The 13,152-nt window shown below is 38.5% G+C and overlaps 1 protein-coding gene across 8 annotated transcripts in view; it reads left to right on the plus strand.

Moving 5' to 3' along the window:
* LOC103705323 (formin-like protein 5) overlaps nucleotides 1-8,877 on the plus strand; it is a 29,938-nt gene extending 21,061 nt beyond the window's left edge. For 2 of the 8 annotated variants that reach the window (XM_039127510.3, XM_088701026.2), the window contains exons 12-19: nucleotides 2,920-3,014; nucleotides 3,785-3,856; nucleotides 3,939-4,055; nucleotides 4,627-4,695; nucleotides 4,795-4,861; nucleotides 7,983-8,125; nucleotides 8,231-8,501; nucleotides 8,607-8,877. In XM_039127510.3, the coding sequence (XP_038983438.3) occupies nucleotides 2,920-3,014; nucleotides 3,785-3,856; nucleotides 3,939-4,055; nucleotides 4,627-4,695; nucleotides 4,795-4,861; nucleotides 7,983-8,125; nucleotides 8,231-8,320 (653 nt within the window). In that variant the 3' untranslated portion in view covers nucleotides 8,321-8,501; nucleotides 8,607-8,877. The other 6 variants (XM_088701019.2, XM_088701020.2, XM_089924198.1 and 3 more) reach the window with 6 other exon arrangements.
* Nucleotides 8,878-13,152: the final 4,275 nt, after the last annotated feature.

Consider the following 13,152-nt stretch of genomic DNA (forward strand, 5'->3'; position numbering starts at 1 on the left):
TGCAAATCTAATTTCCATAGCATTATAATCAGATTTACTAATACTCTTCTAGTTTCCTTTGTTTATTGGATACATATCATTTATTCCAAATTTCCAATTTTATTTAATAGAAGACTTAAGTTACATTGAATGTATCACACAAAATGGAAATGCAGCTATCATGCCTCACTAGCATTTTAAAGTGGAATGTAGATGGTCCCCTTAATGACTGCAGGCAGAGGACAGCTCCAAGTGTTGGTGTAAAAGTAGCATATTTGTTTCAATTAGAAAATATTACATTTTGCTTTCATGTTTTATTAATTTACTGGCTGCAGTAGCGACATTGACACTTTAAGTTAAATTATATTTGACCTTTTGATTGCTAGTCATTCTTATTAATACAGTATTATTTGTGTCTTTCATGTTATTGTAGGCAATAGCCCCTAGGTCTCACCATCATGTAATTCTCACCTCCCAGAAGTGTATCTCTGGTACATATATGCTTTATTTATTTTTTAAGACCTCCTCCTTATCTCCTGCTTTCATATAATAACATGAAGGCAACAAAATGTCAAAATAGTTATCTTCTGCTGAATAATTTTGATCAGATCCTCTTCTGAATATAAGATCCCATTAAATGTCATTCAACATTGTTTTAAAAGTTTCTTAAAAATCATATACCAATCAGGTTCTTTGTCCATGTTTTTACCTATGACCTGATAGTTTATTTATCCAGAGAATATAAGCCACAGGACCTTCATTAGAATATAGTCAGTTGTTTTTTTTAGTAGTTAAAGCCATCAGTTGATTTGGACACCCTCCATCTGTAAACTTAACGGTCTTCAGTGCAACATACATGTACTTGTTAAAGTTTTGGTAATGATGATATAGTATCCATTATTAGTTTTGGGCTGATCTTGAGTCTAAATGTTTTAGCAGTTTTGGCAGTTTTGATTGTGGTTGTGGTCGAAAAAAGGAACAAAAAGAAAAAATGATAATGGGACAAAGTTGGAAAACATATTTGATGTTCTTGTAGTAAATAGTATCAGCATATCATTTGAGTGTATGGTTTCAGTGGATCTGGCCTGCAACTCTCCAGAGGTGCCAAAAATTAAAAAAATCTGAAATATCAAGCAAAACACAAATTTAGTGAAATTGGGGAAAGGAAGGGCCAATGCCACTTTCTAGGATCATGCAGCAGCATTAGTTGAATTTGTAAGCTATGATTCCGAACACTATTCAGTTGCAGTGGAGAGATATGGGGTAGTGAGTTTAAACTTCAACCGAACATCCAACTCTATGTTCGAACTTATAGGGAAAACCAAATCAGGGCCTTATGATTTGGAGTAGTTCCAAAGGCTTATTTAATGACTGACTGTGATTTTCTTTTTTAAGAAAGAGAGAGCTAATTGTGATTAGCTAATTGGTTTTTCCTTCTGTAGGGTGGCAGAGAACATTATGACATAGTAAACACGTTTGGGGTTTTGAATGGGTCAGTTTATCTCCCATGGTATGCCTCCAAAGCATTCATGAAAGCACCCAAAAAAAAAACAATGCATGGTTTAATACTAGTAAACTTGAGGAGCAAGTATCAAGTAAATGTGCTATCTCATTTGACATAAATCCAGATGTATTGCAATGGAGATGACCCATATCTCATGATAAGATGACACACTAAACCCGGTAGCAAACATGCATTCAAAGAGTACCATGCTTTCTTGGACATAAATAATATCCTAGTAGACCAGGGATATAACAAAGAAAATAAAAAGAAATCAATGAAAGCATTTGAGTCGCTAAGTGTTACATATCCTGCATATCCTGCTTCATGTGTTTAATTAATGAAGAATTCTTGATGTTGGGGAAAAGTGTTTAACATTAACACAACATGAGCAAGCTTTTTGTAAAGTTAGTTTTAAGGTTTGGTAAAGTGCTCATGAGCAATTCTCGATTGTTATAATCAAAGTGGGTGCATGAGGACCATCCTTTTTTTAATGTTTTTAACATTATGTTAACTGTTTGACCGCAATACTAGTTATTTCCCTTTCTCCTTATGTGCCATTCACTCTATCATTACCTTCATGATGATCTTAGTTCTAAAAGCATCTATCATCATGCTCATATATTATCTCAGTCAAGGTCTATAGAACCGTCACGAACTGTCCGGTTCGAGGCATCCCGAGCCGTACCGGCGGCGAACCGAGATAGTTCTGGCATTGAAACCGAGATGTCGTCGCCAGAGGGGGAGAAGGAGAAGGAAAAGGAGAAGAGAGAGAGAGCGGGGAAGGGAGGAAAAGGGAGAGGAAGGAAGAGAGGCCTGCCGGGGCTGGCCAATGGAGGCTGGGGAGCTTCCGCGTGGAGGTGCTGGGGAGACTCAGAGGCAAGGCTCCGCTTTCGGTCTCCTATTTCTTTTGAAACAAGGTCCCCTGTTTATTTTTACGGATTTTAAGTTGTAGTCGGAAAATCCATTGCCAACTTCACTTAATTTTTTTTATTTAAAAAAAATTAAGTGAAGTCAATAATGGGTTTGCCGAACAAAATAGGGGACCGGAGAGGTGGAGCCGCACCTTCGCGTCTCCCTGGCCTCCACCTTCTCTGTGTGGAGGCTCTCCGGCCTCTCTTCCTCCCTCTCGCTCTCCCTTCCTCCCTCGCTCTCTCTCTTTTCCTCTCATTCTCCCTCTCCCCTACATCTACTATGTCGGTACTGGGTGGCGCAACACGGCACGACGCGGGGCCATACTGACCCATGCCGCCGGGCAACCGGTACGGGCCCCGGTACTGGCACAACAGACCTTGATCTCGGCCTTTCACTTTGTTCTCTCATATATTTGTCATTAGTATTTAACAATTCTCCGCTATGTTCTTATTAATTATTATCTAATTTGCTAGGCTTTTTTTTTTGTTTTTTCATTTGAAATTAACATTTGTGGTTTCTTACAGGCTCAGCAATTGGTTTCCGCCTGGACAGTCTTCTAAAACTTACAGATACTCGTGCTACAAATAATAAAATGACTTTGATGCATTATTTGTGCAAGGTATGTGGTGGCGAATAAAAAAAAGTGTAGTTCAATTGTTTAGGAAAATTTTAGAATTAGTTTCAGAGTCCTATTTTGAGTGAAATTGGTGGAAAGAGTCTTATATTAGGTATATGTTGAGTTGGACAAGTCATGAAATCATTAGGATTTGTTTTTTGCTTGTGTAGGTATCTTTATGTATAGGCTTATGTGCTATTCTGATTTTCTTTTAAGAAAATATTTCGGGATTAGTTACTTGCCTATCAAGAGTCCTAGTTTGCTTGGAAAGAGAGCCTATACTTTCTTATTAAGGATGATGTGTGGAGAATGTTATATTTGTATCCTCAGTGTTTCAACAAATGGTTTTCTTTGGATATAATCAAATAGATACCGAGGCTAATGTATATCTCTAGGCATAAATTCTTTTAGGAAAAGATTACAATGGACATATCAAAGGTAGTATCCATAAACAACATTTCCCTGATTATTCTTGGGAGCAAGTAATGGTTTTCTTCACGGCGTGATATCCTGGCGCTAGTGTGGTTGTAGAATTGACTAGGGATTTTCTAATATTAGATGTATTGAGTAGTGGACTTGAAAGCAAAAACACAGTCTTAGATGAAATAAGATAAATCAGAATTCAGTATTGATAAATCAGAATTCATTATTCAAATTCTATGTCAAGCTAATTGTACTTTTATAGATTCTCATTTTTTTTTAATTTTTCAACTTGTAATCTTTATTCAACTTTATATCATCCCATTGAAGTTTTAGGTTGTTCTGAAAACCAGGTCCTTGCTGCAAGGTCACCATATCTTCTGGACTTTCATGAGGATCTTATAAGCTTGGAAGCTGCATCAAAGGTTTTTATCCACCTAGCAATTACTGCTGTTAAAATTTCTGTATGAGAAATAATGTTTCTTGAGCTTTTTCTTTTTCACACAGATACAACTGAAATCATTAGCTGAAGAAATGCAAGCGATTATTAAAGGCTTAGAGAAGGTCGAGCTGGAGCTGAAAGCTTCTGAAAATGATGGCCCAGTATCAGAGGTTTTCCGCAAGGTATAGCCTTGCATTCTAGCTCTGTATCAATCATATAATTATTTTCTGCATATAATTCCAGATGGTTCTTTCAAAATGTGTGTGAGAGAGAGATGGTTTGCTGGTTATCATGGGATTCTGTAACCTTAGAAACCCACACCCATTTTCTTTAGCTCTAGTGGGTTTTCTGATTTTTATTGTTAGAAGTATTTGTATGTGTATATTCATTTTTATAACACATGCACATCTCATTATTCTATGTTCCTGTAATGATTTGCCACTTTGTCTTTCCAAAAAGATGAGTTGGCATGTATGATAGAGTTGATACCCATTGAACTTGTTGGACTTGCCCTAATGAGTCTGGATATTTTCCCTGAGAGTTTACTTATCCAACTGGTGAGTTGGACTCATCGAAATTGCAAATCAGGAAGAAGAGGAATCTGGAGCAGAAGGAAAAGATACTTTCCTTTCTTAATTAGGACAGCTTTTGCAAATGTTATTTAGGTTTTACATTCCAGCTTCTTATCTTGTTTTTAATCTATTTATTTTCTAACTTTTCTTCTGACATCTGAATGTTCTGCATGTTGTTTAGACCTTGAAGGAGTTCACTTCTGTTGCTGGAGCTGAAGTTCGATCATTAACAGCACTTTATACTGCAGTGGTACACCACCAGCTTTCTGCAGTTCACTGAAACAACCTATCTAATTATTCCTGCAATTTTTTATATAATATGTTTTTCTCATCTTTTGAGTACTGGCAGGGTAGAAATGCGGATGCACTGGCCCTATATTTTGGTGAAGATCCTGCACGTTGTCCTTTTGAACAAGGCAAGTCTGAAAGTACTTGATGTGTCCAAGTTTTCTTCATTTTCAATTGAAGAGAAATAAAATGACTCCTTGTTATTGCTTAAGTTTTTTTGAAAAATGCCATATTCTGTCTCTGTATTAAAGTAGAATTGATTTTTTGCTGATTGATGCTTGAACTCTGCAGTTTTAATTACAAATATTCTCTAGGAAAAACAATTATACAATTAGAAATAGGGGCACCTTGCCAACTTGTTGCAGTAATTTCATTGTTATTTTGGTAGGTTAGAAGGAACATATGTTCGAGGTACTTTTGTTGCCAGAGGTGTTGAACCTATTCTCCAGGCCCCTACCATTTGAAATTTGTCTGCCTCCTGATATCATGATCTTGCATATAGGAAAAGCTGCCTATCTTTGTTATGCATTATCAATAGCCCTGCCGATGCTAAATGCAACAATGGCACCCCATGTATATGGGGTGCATCATCATCATCGTCTTGTTCTTTTGGTAGGTTAAAAGGAACATATGTTGGGACGTAGTTTTGTTGCCAGAGGTGTTGAACTTATTCTCCAGACCCCTACCATTTGAAGTTTGTCTGCCTCCTGATATCATGTTCTTGTTAATTGGAAAAGCTGCCTATCTTTGCCATCCATTGTCAATGGCCCTGCCAATGCTAAATGCAACAATGACATTCCATGTATATGGGGTGATTTGAATTCATATTCTCTTACAACTAGATATTAACCTGATGTGGACCTGCCATGTATTTTACCTGGAATGGCATCAAGACTGTTATCCTCCATAAGGATCAAGTATTAATAGTTATAGAAAACATATGAGAAGCTGATATAAGATTAGTGCATCCAAAATTTGTTCAGGACTGTTATCGTACATATTTTTTGTGTGCGCGTGCCTATGTCATCTTTCTTTGTGGTTTAATTAAAGAATAACTTGAGCACTAGGTTAAATGTATCTGCATGTGCATATGTATGTACGTAGCATGCATGCATGAATGCATGGTGTACGTATCGTCTTTCTTGCTTACAGGTTTCTACATCTAGTGTACAGGCTTCCGCTGTTATGTTTATGATTCCTCAGGCAGCAGATAATATCTGTAATAAGCAGAGATTTGTGAGGACATATCCTTCCATGTCTAAACATGGTTACCACTTACCATTTTCCCCAATTTACGTCCCACTTCAATGTTTCTTGGGAAAAATGGGTGAAGAGTTCCCACCAGATTTTTTTGGTTTCACAAAACCAACTTAAGAGTATCCTCTGGATACATGAAATCATGGAATGCCGTACCGGCCCGTACCGACCGGTACGGGCCGGTACGTACCGGTCCGGCCGTGGACCGGTACCGGAACGGATAAAAAACCGGTATTTTCCGGTTTTTTATCCGAACCGGCCGGTACGGGTGCGTACCGGCCGGTTCTGGCCCGTACCGGCCGGTTCGGAGCTCGTACCGGCCGGTACCGGCCTCGTACCGTACGATTTTTTTTTTTTTTAGAACCACAGCGCCGCGCGCTGTGGTTTTTGAAACCACCGCGTACCGGCCGGTACGGGACCGGTACCAGCCGATACGTACCGGACCGGACCGGTACCGTACCGGTCCGGCCGGCCACCGGTACGCCGACCGGTACCGGTACGGCGGACCTTGCATGAAATAAAAGAAAGAAATATGACCCATGAAATATGAAGAGGTATAGCAGGATAAAAGAAATGTCACGTGCTTCTGAAATGTTATCTGATAGTTATATCTGCGGTGAATTTTAAATGTGAAGGAATTTCCCTGTCGAAGGATTTATGATCAACTTTGCAAGGCTGGAACACTGACCAAAGGACTTATAAGTATGGATGGAAATGGATTGGATATGTATCTGATATTGGTATGTGCATATCAGTATCTGTATTTATTCAATGGATAAGAATGCAGATGTTTATTGGATGGATACTAAATCTTTATTAGTATCTGGTCCAAACTGTACAGATATGAAGCTGATACTACTCTGGATACAACTTGGATTCTTGAGCAAAGTTCGATAATGTAAACTGATATTAAATGATATAACCGTAAAAAGATAAGACCAATGAAAAAGTTCCAACTTAATTATTTGACTACAATTTCATCAAACATACATGTGTAGATGAATCAGGTTATGAAAATCTTAACACATAGATGTTCTTTACTAATATGTCAAGTATCTGGATGTTCGGATCTGAATCCAAAAACAAAACTTAAATCTTTATCCAACAATTTTTATCTCTGTACTGGATTCTGTATTCGTATTTGACAAATTTTCTTCCCATCTGAATCTTTATCTGTATCCAACAAATTTTCTATGTATCTGAATCCATATCCAAATTTGACTGGCTCCACCTTTTGTGTCTGAATTTGATTCAATTAAATATGAACTCAGATCCAGTATTGGACCCACTTTCAGCCCTACCCGCAAGCATAAGCTGAATGAGGCAAAGTTGAAGATGGTAAGGCGAGTATGCTGAAAACTAGGATGCTTCGAGTCAAAAATAGTATGTTTTGGAGTGGCAAGAGAGGAGAATGAAGTGGTGAGATGGAAGATATCATCTATGAGAAAGGGTTTGAGAAGAGAAAGTCTGTCAAGGAGGTAATGAGAAAAAATCTGAAATTAATTTACCAATTTAGAGGTCTGGTCATCATAGATAAAAACCAACGGTGAAACTGGATCCACATAGTCGACCACAATTTGACGGGATAAGGTTTTATTTTCTTGTTTCTTCCTGGCATGCTAAACTGTGCCATTTTGTTATTATTACCAGATCAGGGGTCTCCATAGCTCATCTTGTATGGCTTGGTTTTTGAAGAATTTGCCGAAAGTATGATATTCAATATTAGCACCTTCTTGCATGTTTTGAGCATAATGATATAAATGAAAAGATTTTGATGGCTCATTAAATTCTATGTGCCAACTCATTGTATTTCAAGTTAAGCAATGGTCTTTTTACCTGATTCTCATTCACCATTCCTCTAATTTGCTTGTGTCATCATCAGTTGTGCTGCAAGATTTATCTCCTCTACATTCGGATTATAATGTTTCTCTCTCTGTTCTCACGCATTCACTATATATAATCTAATCTTTGTTTGCCAAAAACAAAATGCAGTGATATCCACTCTTGCAAGTTTTGTGACAATGTTTCGGCGTGCACACCAAGAGAATTGCAAGCAGGCTGAGCTTGAGAAAAAGAAGGCCCAAAAAGAGGCTGAAATGGTGAAGTCTAAAGCTTCAAATGGGACGAGTAAAAATGTTAGATCACCTAATTTGTTGTTCGCTCTCCTTAGTGTGTCCTTATGGTTTCTGTCTGCCTTACAAGTGATGTTTCCTTACTCGGTGATTTGATGTTCTGCTCAGGACTTGAAGGCAACAAGCCTGAGCCAACATCTGCAGCAGACAATGGAGAAGAAGAAAGCTAGAAATCAACAAGAAAAGGATATTAGATGACCTCTCTGACCTGCTAATGTTGGCATTTCAATTTTGATCTCTGCCTGCCTGGGGAACCAATGCTGCCCCCATAACATTTGGCAGTCAGGACTCGAGGATAGAAAACTGGGCCAGCTGCTTCTGGAAGCATGCCATTGAATTCGTGTACAGCAAACCTCACAGCAGTGAACACCTGATCCTGGTAATTCTCAACTCTATTCCTGATCCTTGTGACTCTCAGCTCTTAAGTGATACGAGTCTTTCAGCTGTGTTACTGATGCCAGTTCCATTGTTCATGTAAGTACAGTTATTTTGGAGGCAAACGCCCGACCCCTGGCCAAAAGGAGCTCCCGAATCTGTATTCTTGTACAATGCCGATCGCTAATAGTTCATTCGATTCTTTTTGTAAATTTATTGTTTGCTCCATTCCTATTCCATTTCATTTTTTTTCCTATTGGCTCGATATGGTAAGGCATAGGTTAGCAGTTGTGTTATAGAGGTGAAAGCGATGCGAAAATTAAATTTGTATCTACATTTTTCGATGTAATTTTGTAATCCAAGAATGCTCTCTCTCTCTCTCTCTCTCTCTCTCTGCGCCTGTGCATTGTTGGTGTGTGCCCGAACTCAATTGAACTCCATTATATTACACAGGTTCATGACCAGTGATCAGTAAGTTTGAAAAGAAGTAAATATAAAAAGGGGAGGAGGCCACATTATCCATTCATGTGGAGGAGCATTCTGTGGTTTGGGTAAAAAGTTGAAAGAGGTTGAATATGCATGGATCTCATTCCCTGCATTTTTTATATACTAAATACCAGACGCATGTAAGAGGGAACAAGAATTTGAGACTTTTGGGAATGGAAAGGGTTTAAACTTTGGATTTATTTTAAAAAGAATTGGAGTTTGTAATGTCCTCGGGCCTGGTTGGGTACTTGTTGATGTAGGGGCTAACTTGATGCAATATAGATACATGTACCCATGGGGGTACTAACAATAAAAAAAAAAAAGGGGAAAATGGTAGGCTCCTATCTCATGATGGGAACTACAGCAGAACTGAGAGTGAGCTGAAGCTTGCATTGTGCGAGTAGAAGCAATACATGCGAAAGTAGCATGGGGTGGTCGGCATCTCCATTGAGGCACTGCCTTTCTTATTGCTTTGATAGCAGCCGAGCAAGAGAACTTAAAATCAACACATGGGTTGGAATTATACTCATGATCATGAGCAGTGGAAATGAAGGAGAAGTAATTTTTTTTTTTTTTTTTTTTTTGCTTTCTTTGTGTTAAGTGTTTTGTTAAGGGGGTTTCTGCACTTCGACTCTTACCCGGGAAATGAGACTCACAGCAGGGAATTATGTGTACTACGCACGTTGTGCCTTAATTTAACTTATTTCAATTTATTGTAGATCAAATTAGATTATTTATTTGATAAGCTGGTTAAGTTTGGATGTAAATTTTTAACTTATTTATTAATAAATAGATTGGATTCAAATTGACTTATTTTTAATCTACCGTGTATCCAATCCAATCCATATTTTGTTCAACCTGATCCAATGGCTACCTTTAATTAGGGGAAGCCCTTGACCCAGATTTTAAAGTGTCTGCAGACAGATAGGCTCCACCTAAGGACTACACTTATATTTTTTGGATTTTTGAGCACGTATGAGATTTGAGAGCTTCTATACTAGGACCTTCTTCTCCCCTCTTTGTACTTTTTCTACCATTAGCCAAGCTTTCTAGATTATCTCCACCCGTGGACGTAGGCCGTAGATCAAGCTACGTAAATCTTTACGTTTTTCTTTCCCTTTGTTTGCTTCGTTGTTTCTGTATCTAATTCTTTGTGCAATACTTCAATATTCCCCTAAGCTAACTTCCACAAGGTATGTGACAGCAAACTACCTGTAAGTCACAAAATAGTACCAACCTGGAATACCACCATTCCTTGCTGCCTCATGCAAGACGAGGATGCGATTCACGAAGTGATTTTGATCCACAATGGCATTGCTGTAGAAGTTCTAAGGAAGGAGGGAGAAGGAAGAGAAGGAGGAAGAAGATGTGAAGAGGAATGGTGAAACTTTATTACACAAATCTGATCATCTGCTCTAATTTATATAGAGCCTCTCACAAGAGTGTTAGAGCAGAACTGTTTCCCTAACAAACCGTAACGGTATCCGTTTAGGGTTTGTTATAATACCAGAACACCGTTATGGTTTGTTAGAGGCATGGAAACATTTCAGACTTGAAACGTTTTGGGATTCTGTTATGGTGAATAGAGCTGTGGTGAAGAGTCGATGAGCCAGTGTGATGCACCCAGGAATGTGTGCATTAATAATTGCAACTCATGTGCATCATGATGCAGTAAGTAAATACCTCTCTGTGAACCTTCTTTTTGGTTTAGGCGATGCTCTGGATTGATACACAATACGTCAAGAAATTTTTATAATGTTCACAAGAAATTTCCGCTGGCATTGGATAAAAAACGTGGCCCAAATGCAAGCCAAGGGAAGATTCCCCTGGGTTTCGGTTAGGTTGCATCACATGGCTCATGTTTTCTCGAAGCAGTCACATGAAAACAATATATCCCACACCGCCATCATCCTGCCGTTGCTTGCGCCGAAAGGCGTGCGATTGACGAGAGACCTTTGTTTATTTTTTCGTCGGTTATGGAAATAAGGTGGCGGTCCGCATGTGAAGACCGGTTAAAGAAGACAATGAGAAGATGGGAGTGGTCACTCTGGCTTTTTCTCTCTCTTTGGGGTAGTAAATGGTATGGCAAGTTAGTCATCCTTTCACGTGATTTGATAAAAATTTAATAAAGTGGAGCTTGAAATTCTGTAAACTAACTCGATAGTCAGCTTGATCGCAGAGGATCCGCCTCCGGGTTTGACGTAAATGTATCTAGTTTATTAAAAGGATCAATTTTAAATTTAGATGTATGATCCATTTAATCTTTTTTGATCAAGTTAACGTGTTTAAAATCTGTTTATTCTGTCTTGTTAACTTAACATATTTAACTTATTTGAGCTATTTAATAGGTTAAGAAGTTAATCTATTCGATCCATTTAACTTGATTCAACCTGTTTAGTAAATGAGTAATGCTGGATGAGATGGATACTTGTTTAATAAATAGGTCGATTTTGGATTGATAATTTATCTATATCCTGGTTTGACCTGTATCCGATCTGAGCTGACCAATTGCCACTCATAGCTCTAAGGTACTTCTGTATGTCTCGTATTTCTATGTGTAAGACAAGCATGTGATCAATTTTTCTAGCTTAGTAAAAGAAATAGTTAGTCACATTGGTCTTTCATTTGCGGCTAGGAAAGGAAATCAGTCTTGGGGACCATCTCAAGGTGCTACTAGCCATCTATTATAACAAATTTGACTCATATCGATACGGTAAAATAACTAACTGCGTCATCTACAAGGTATCATACCATAATCTATAGGATCCATCATATATCTATATATAATTGACTTGATTGATTGCTCTTGATACTCTATGGCTAAAGAATCAGTACTTTTTCCGCATCCTGCCATCCACTCTATTGACAAACTGGCTTGGCTTGTTCTTTAACATACATATTGTAGTTGATGAAAGTATATCAACAAAATCTGTTTGAATGATCGTGGCGATGATGGTAGTTTTCAAAAAGGCATGTGTGAAGTATTTTCTTTAGTGGATTGCTAGTTTTGAAGAAGTCAATTAGACTGTTTGATTAGTAGTTTATTTGCGATCTTGCTCAAGGATATATCGTGATGAGATCTAGGCAACAAGAAGCTTAGAGCTAGATCCAGTGTCCAGATCACCAATCTACTCCTTGTGCTCCCTTAAACACATTTCTCATCACCAAGCAGATAAGATGGATGCCGAGAAGGCAATACATGAAACAATCGATCACCCTTTATGTGCAAATTGTCATCTTTAAATCTAGTGCTAAGATGGCTCGCAAACACTGTACCAAAGGGGCCATGCAACATGATTGATGCTGCCCAATCTGAGAAGGGAAGGCATATGGTTGCATGATACCTTTTTCTTCTTGTTATATCTCCAGTGAAAACTAGGAAGAAGAGTAGTCAGATGTCATACATCTATTGCTTGTTGCATTACCTCAATTGCGTAGAACAAAATCTATGTCCAATGACCATCTAAAGTAGCCCATTTTTGGTCTACATTCAATGGCATATGTTAATAAGGGGGAGCTAATTAAATCTAAATGACATATTTCAAAGGTTTGGTCAGCCCCATCTGGGCAAGTATCTTTGGCGAGGTATATCAAAAAACGCTGCTATATATCTGAAACAAGTAGCAGCAATTTAAGCTTCCTTGGTCTACTTGAGTCCCAGGAACCAAGCTACAATCCATCAAATGTGAGTCATTTGCTGCATTTTTCTCTTGGTGAGGTTGCCTTGCGTGGCATGATTGAGGATTCAATAGTTATGGATAGAGAAACGGAAAGCAAGAGAGAGAATTGGTGGTTGGGATGGGGAATCTGATGACATTAATTTCTTTAGTAGGAGCAGAACCTAATGCCATCTCATTTTTATGCAAGGTTCCATCCACTGACAAGAAAAGGCCAAAAAGAGCACAACCCCCAAGGGCAAGAAGCAGCCTTCCTGGCTCACAGAACCCTGGACCCAAAGCTGATTTCACCCTCTTTTGCCCAACACATTATCTGAAAGGTATCTCTGGTGATTTTGGGACCTGGATTGGGGCACACCAAGATTCACCTCACAGCACAAAGACAGATAGAAGAGGTTCTCAAACTCTGACCAATCCCATTGCTCAAACATGCACAGCGTTAGTTTCTAAATAGGCTCTTTGAGTAGAGGAATGAGGATTCCCTGCAGCTCA

Source organism: Phoenix dactylifera, chromosome 7 (assembly GCF_051530095.1).
Source record: "Phoenix dactylifera cultivar Ajwa chromosome 7, Ajwa_hap1_PhDact_Kaust_v1.1, whole genome shotgun sequence".
Lineage (NCBI taxonomy): Eukaryota > Viridiplantae > Streptophyta > Magnoliopsida > Arecales > Arecaceae > Phoenix > Phoenix dactylifera.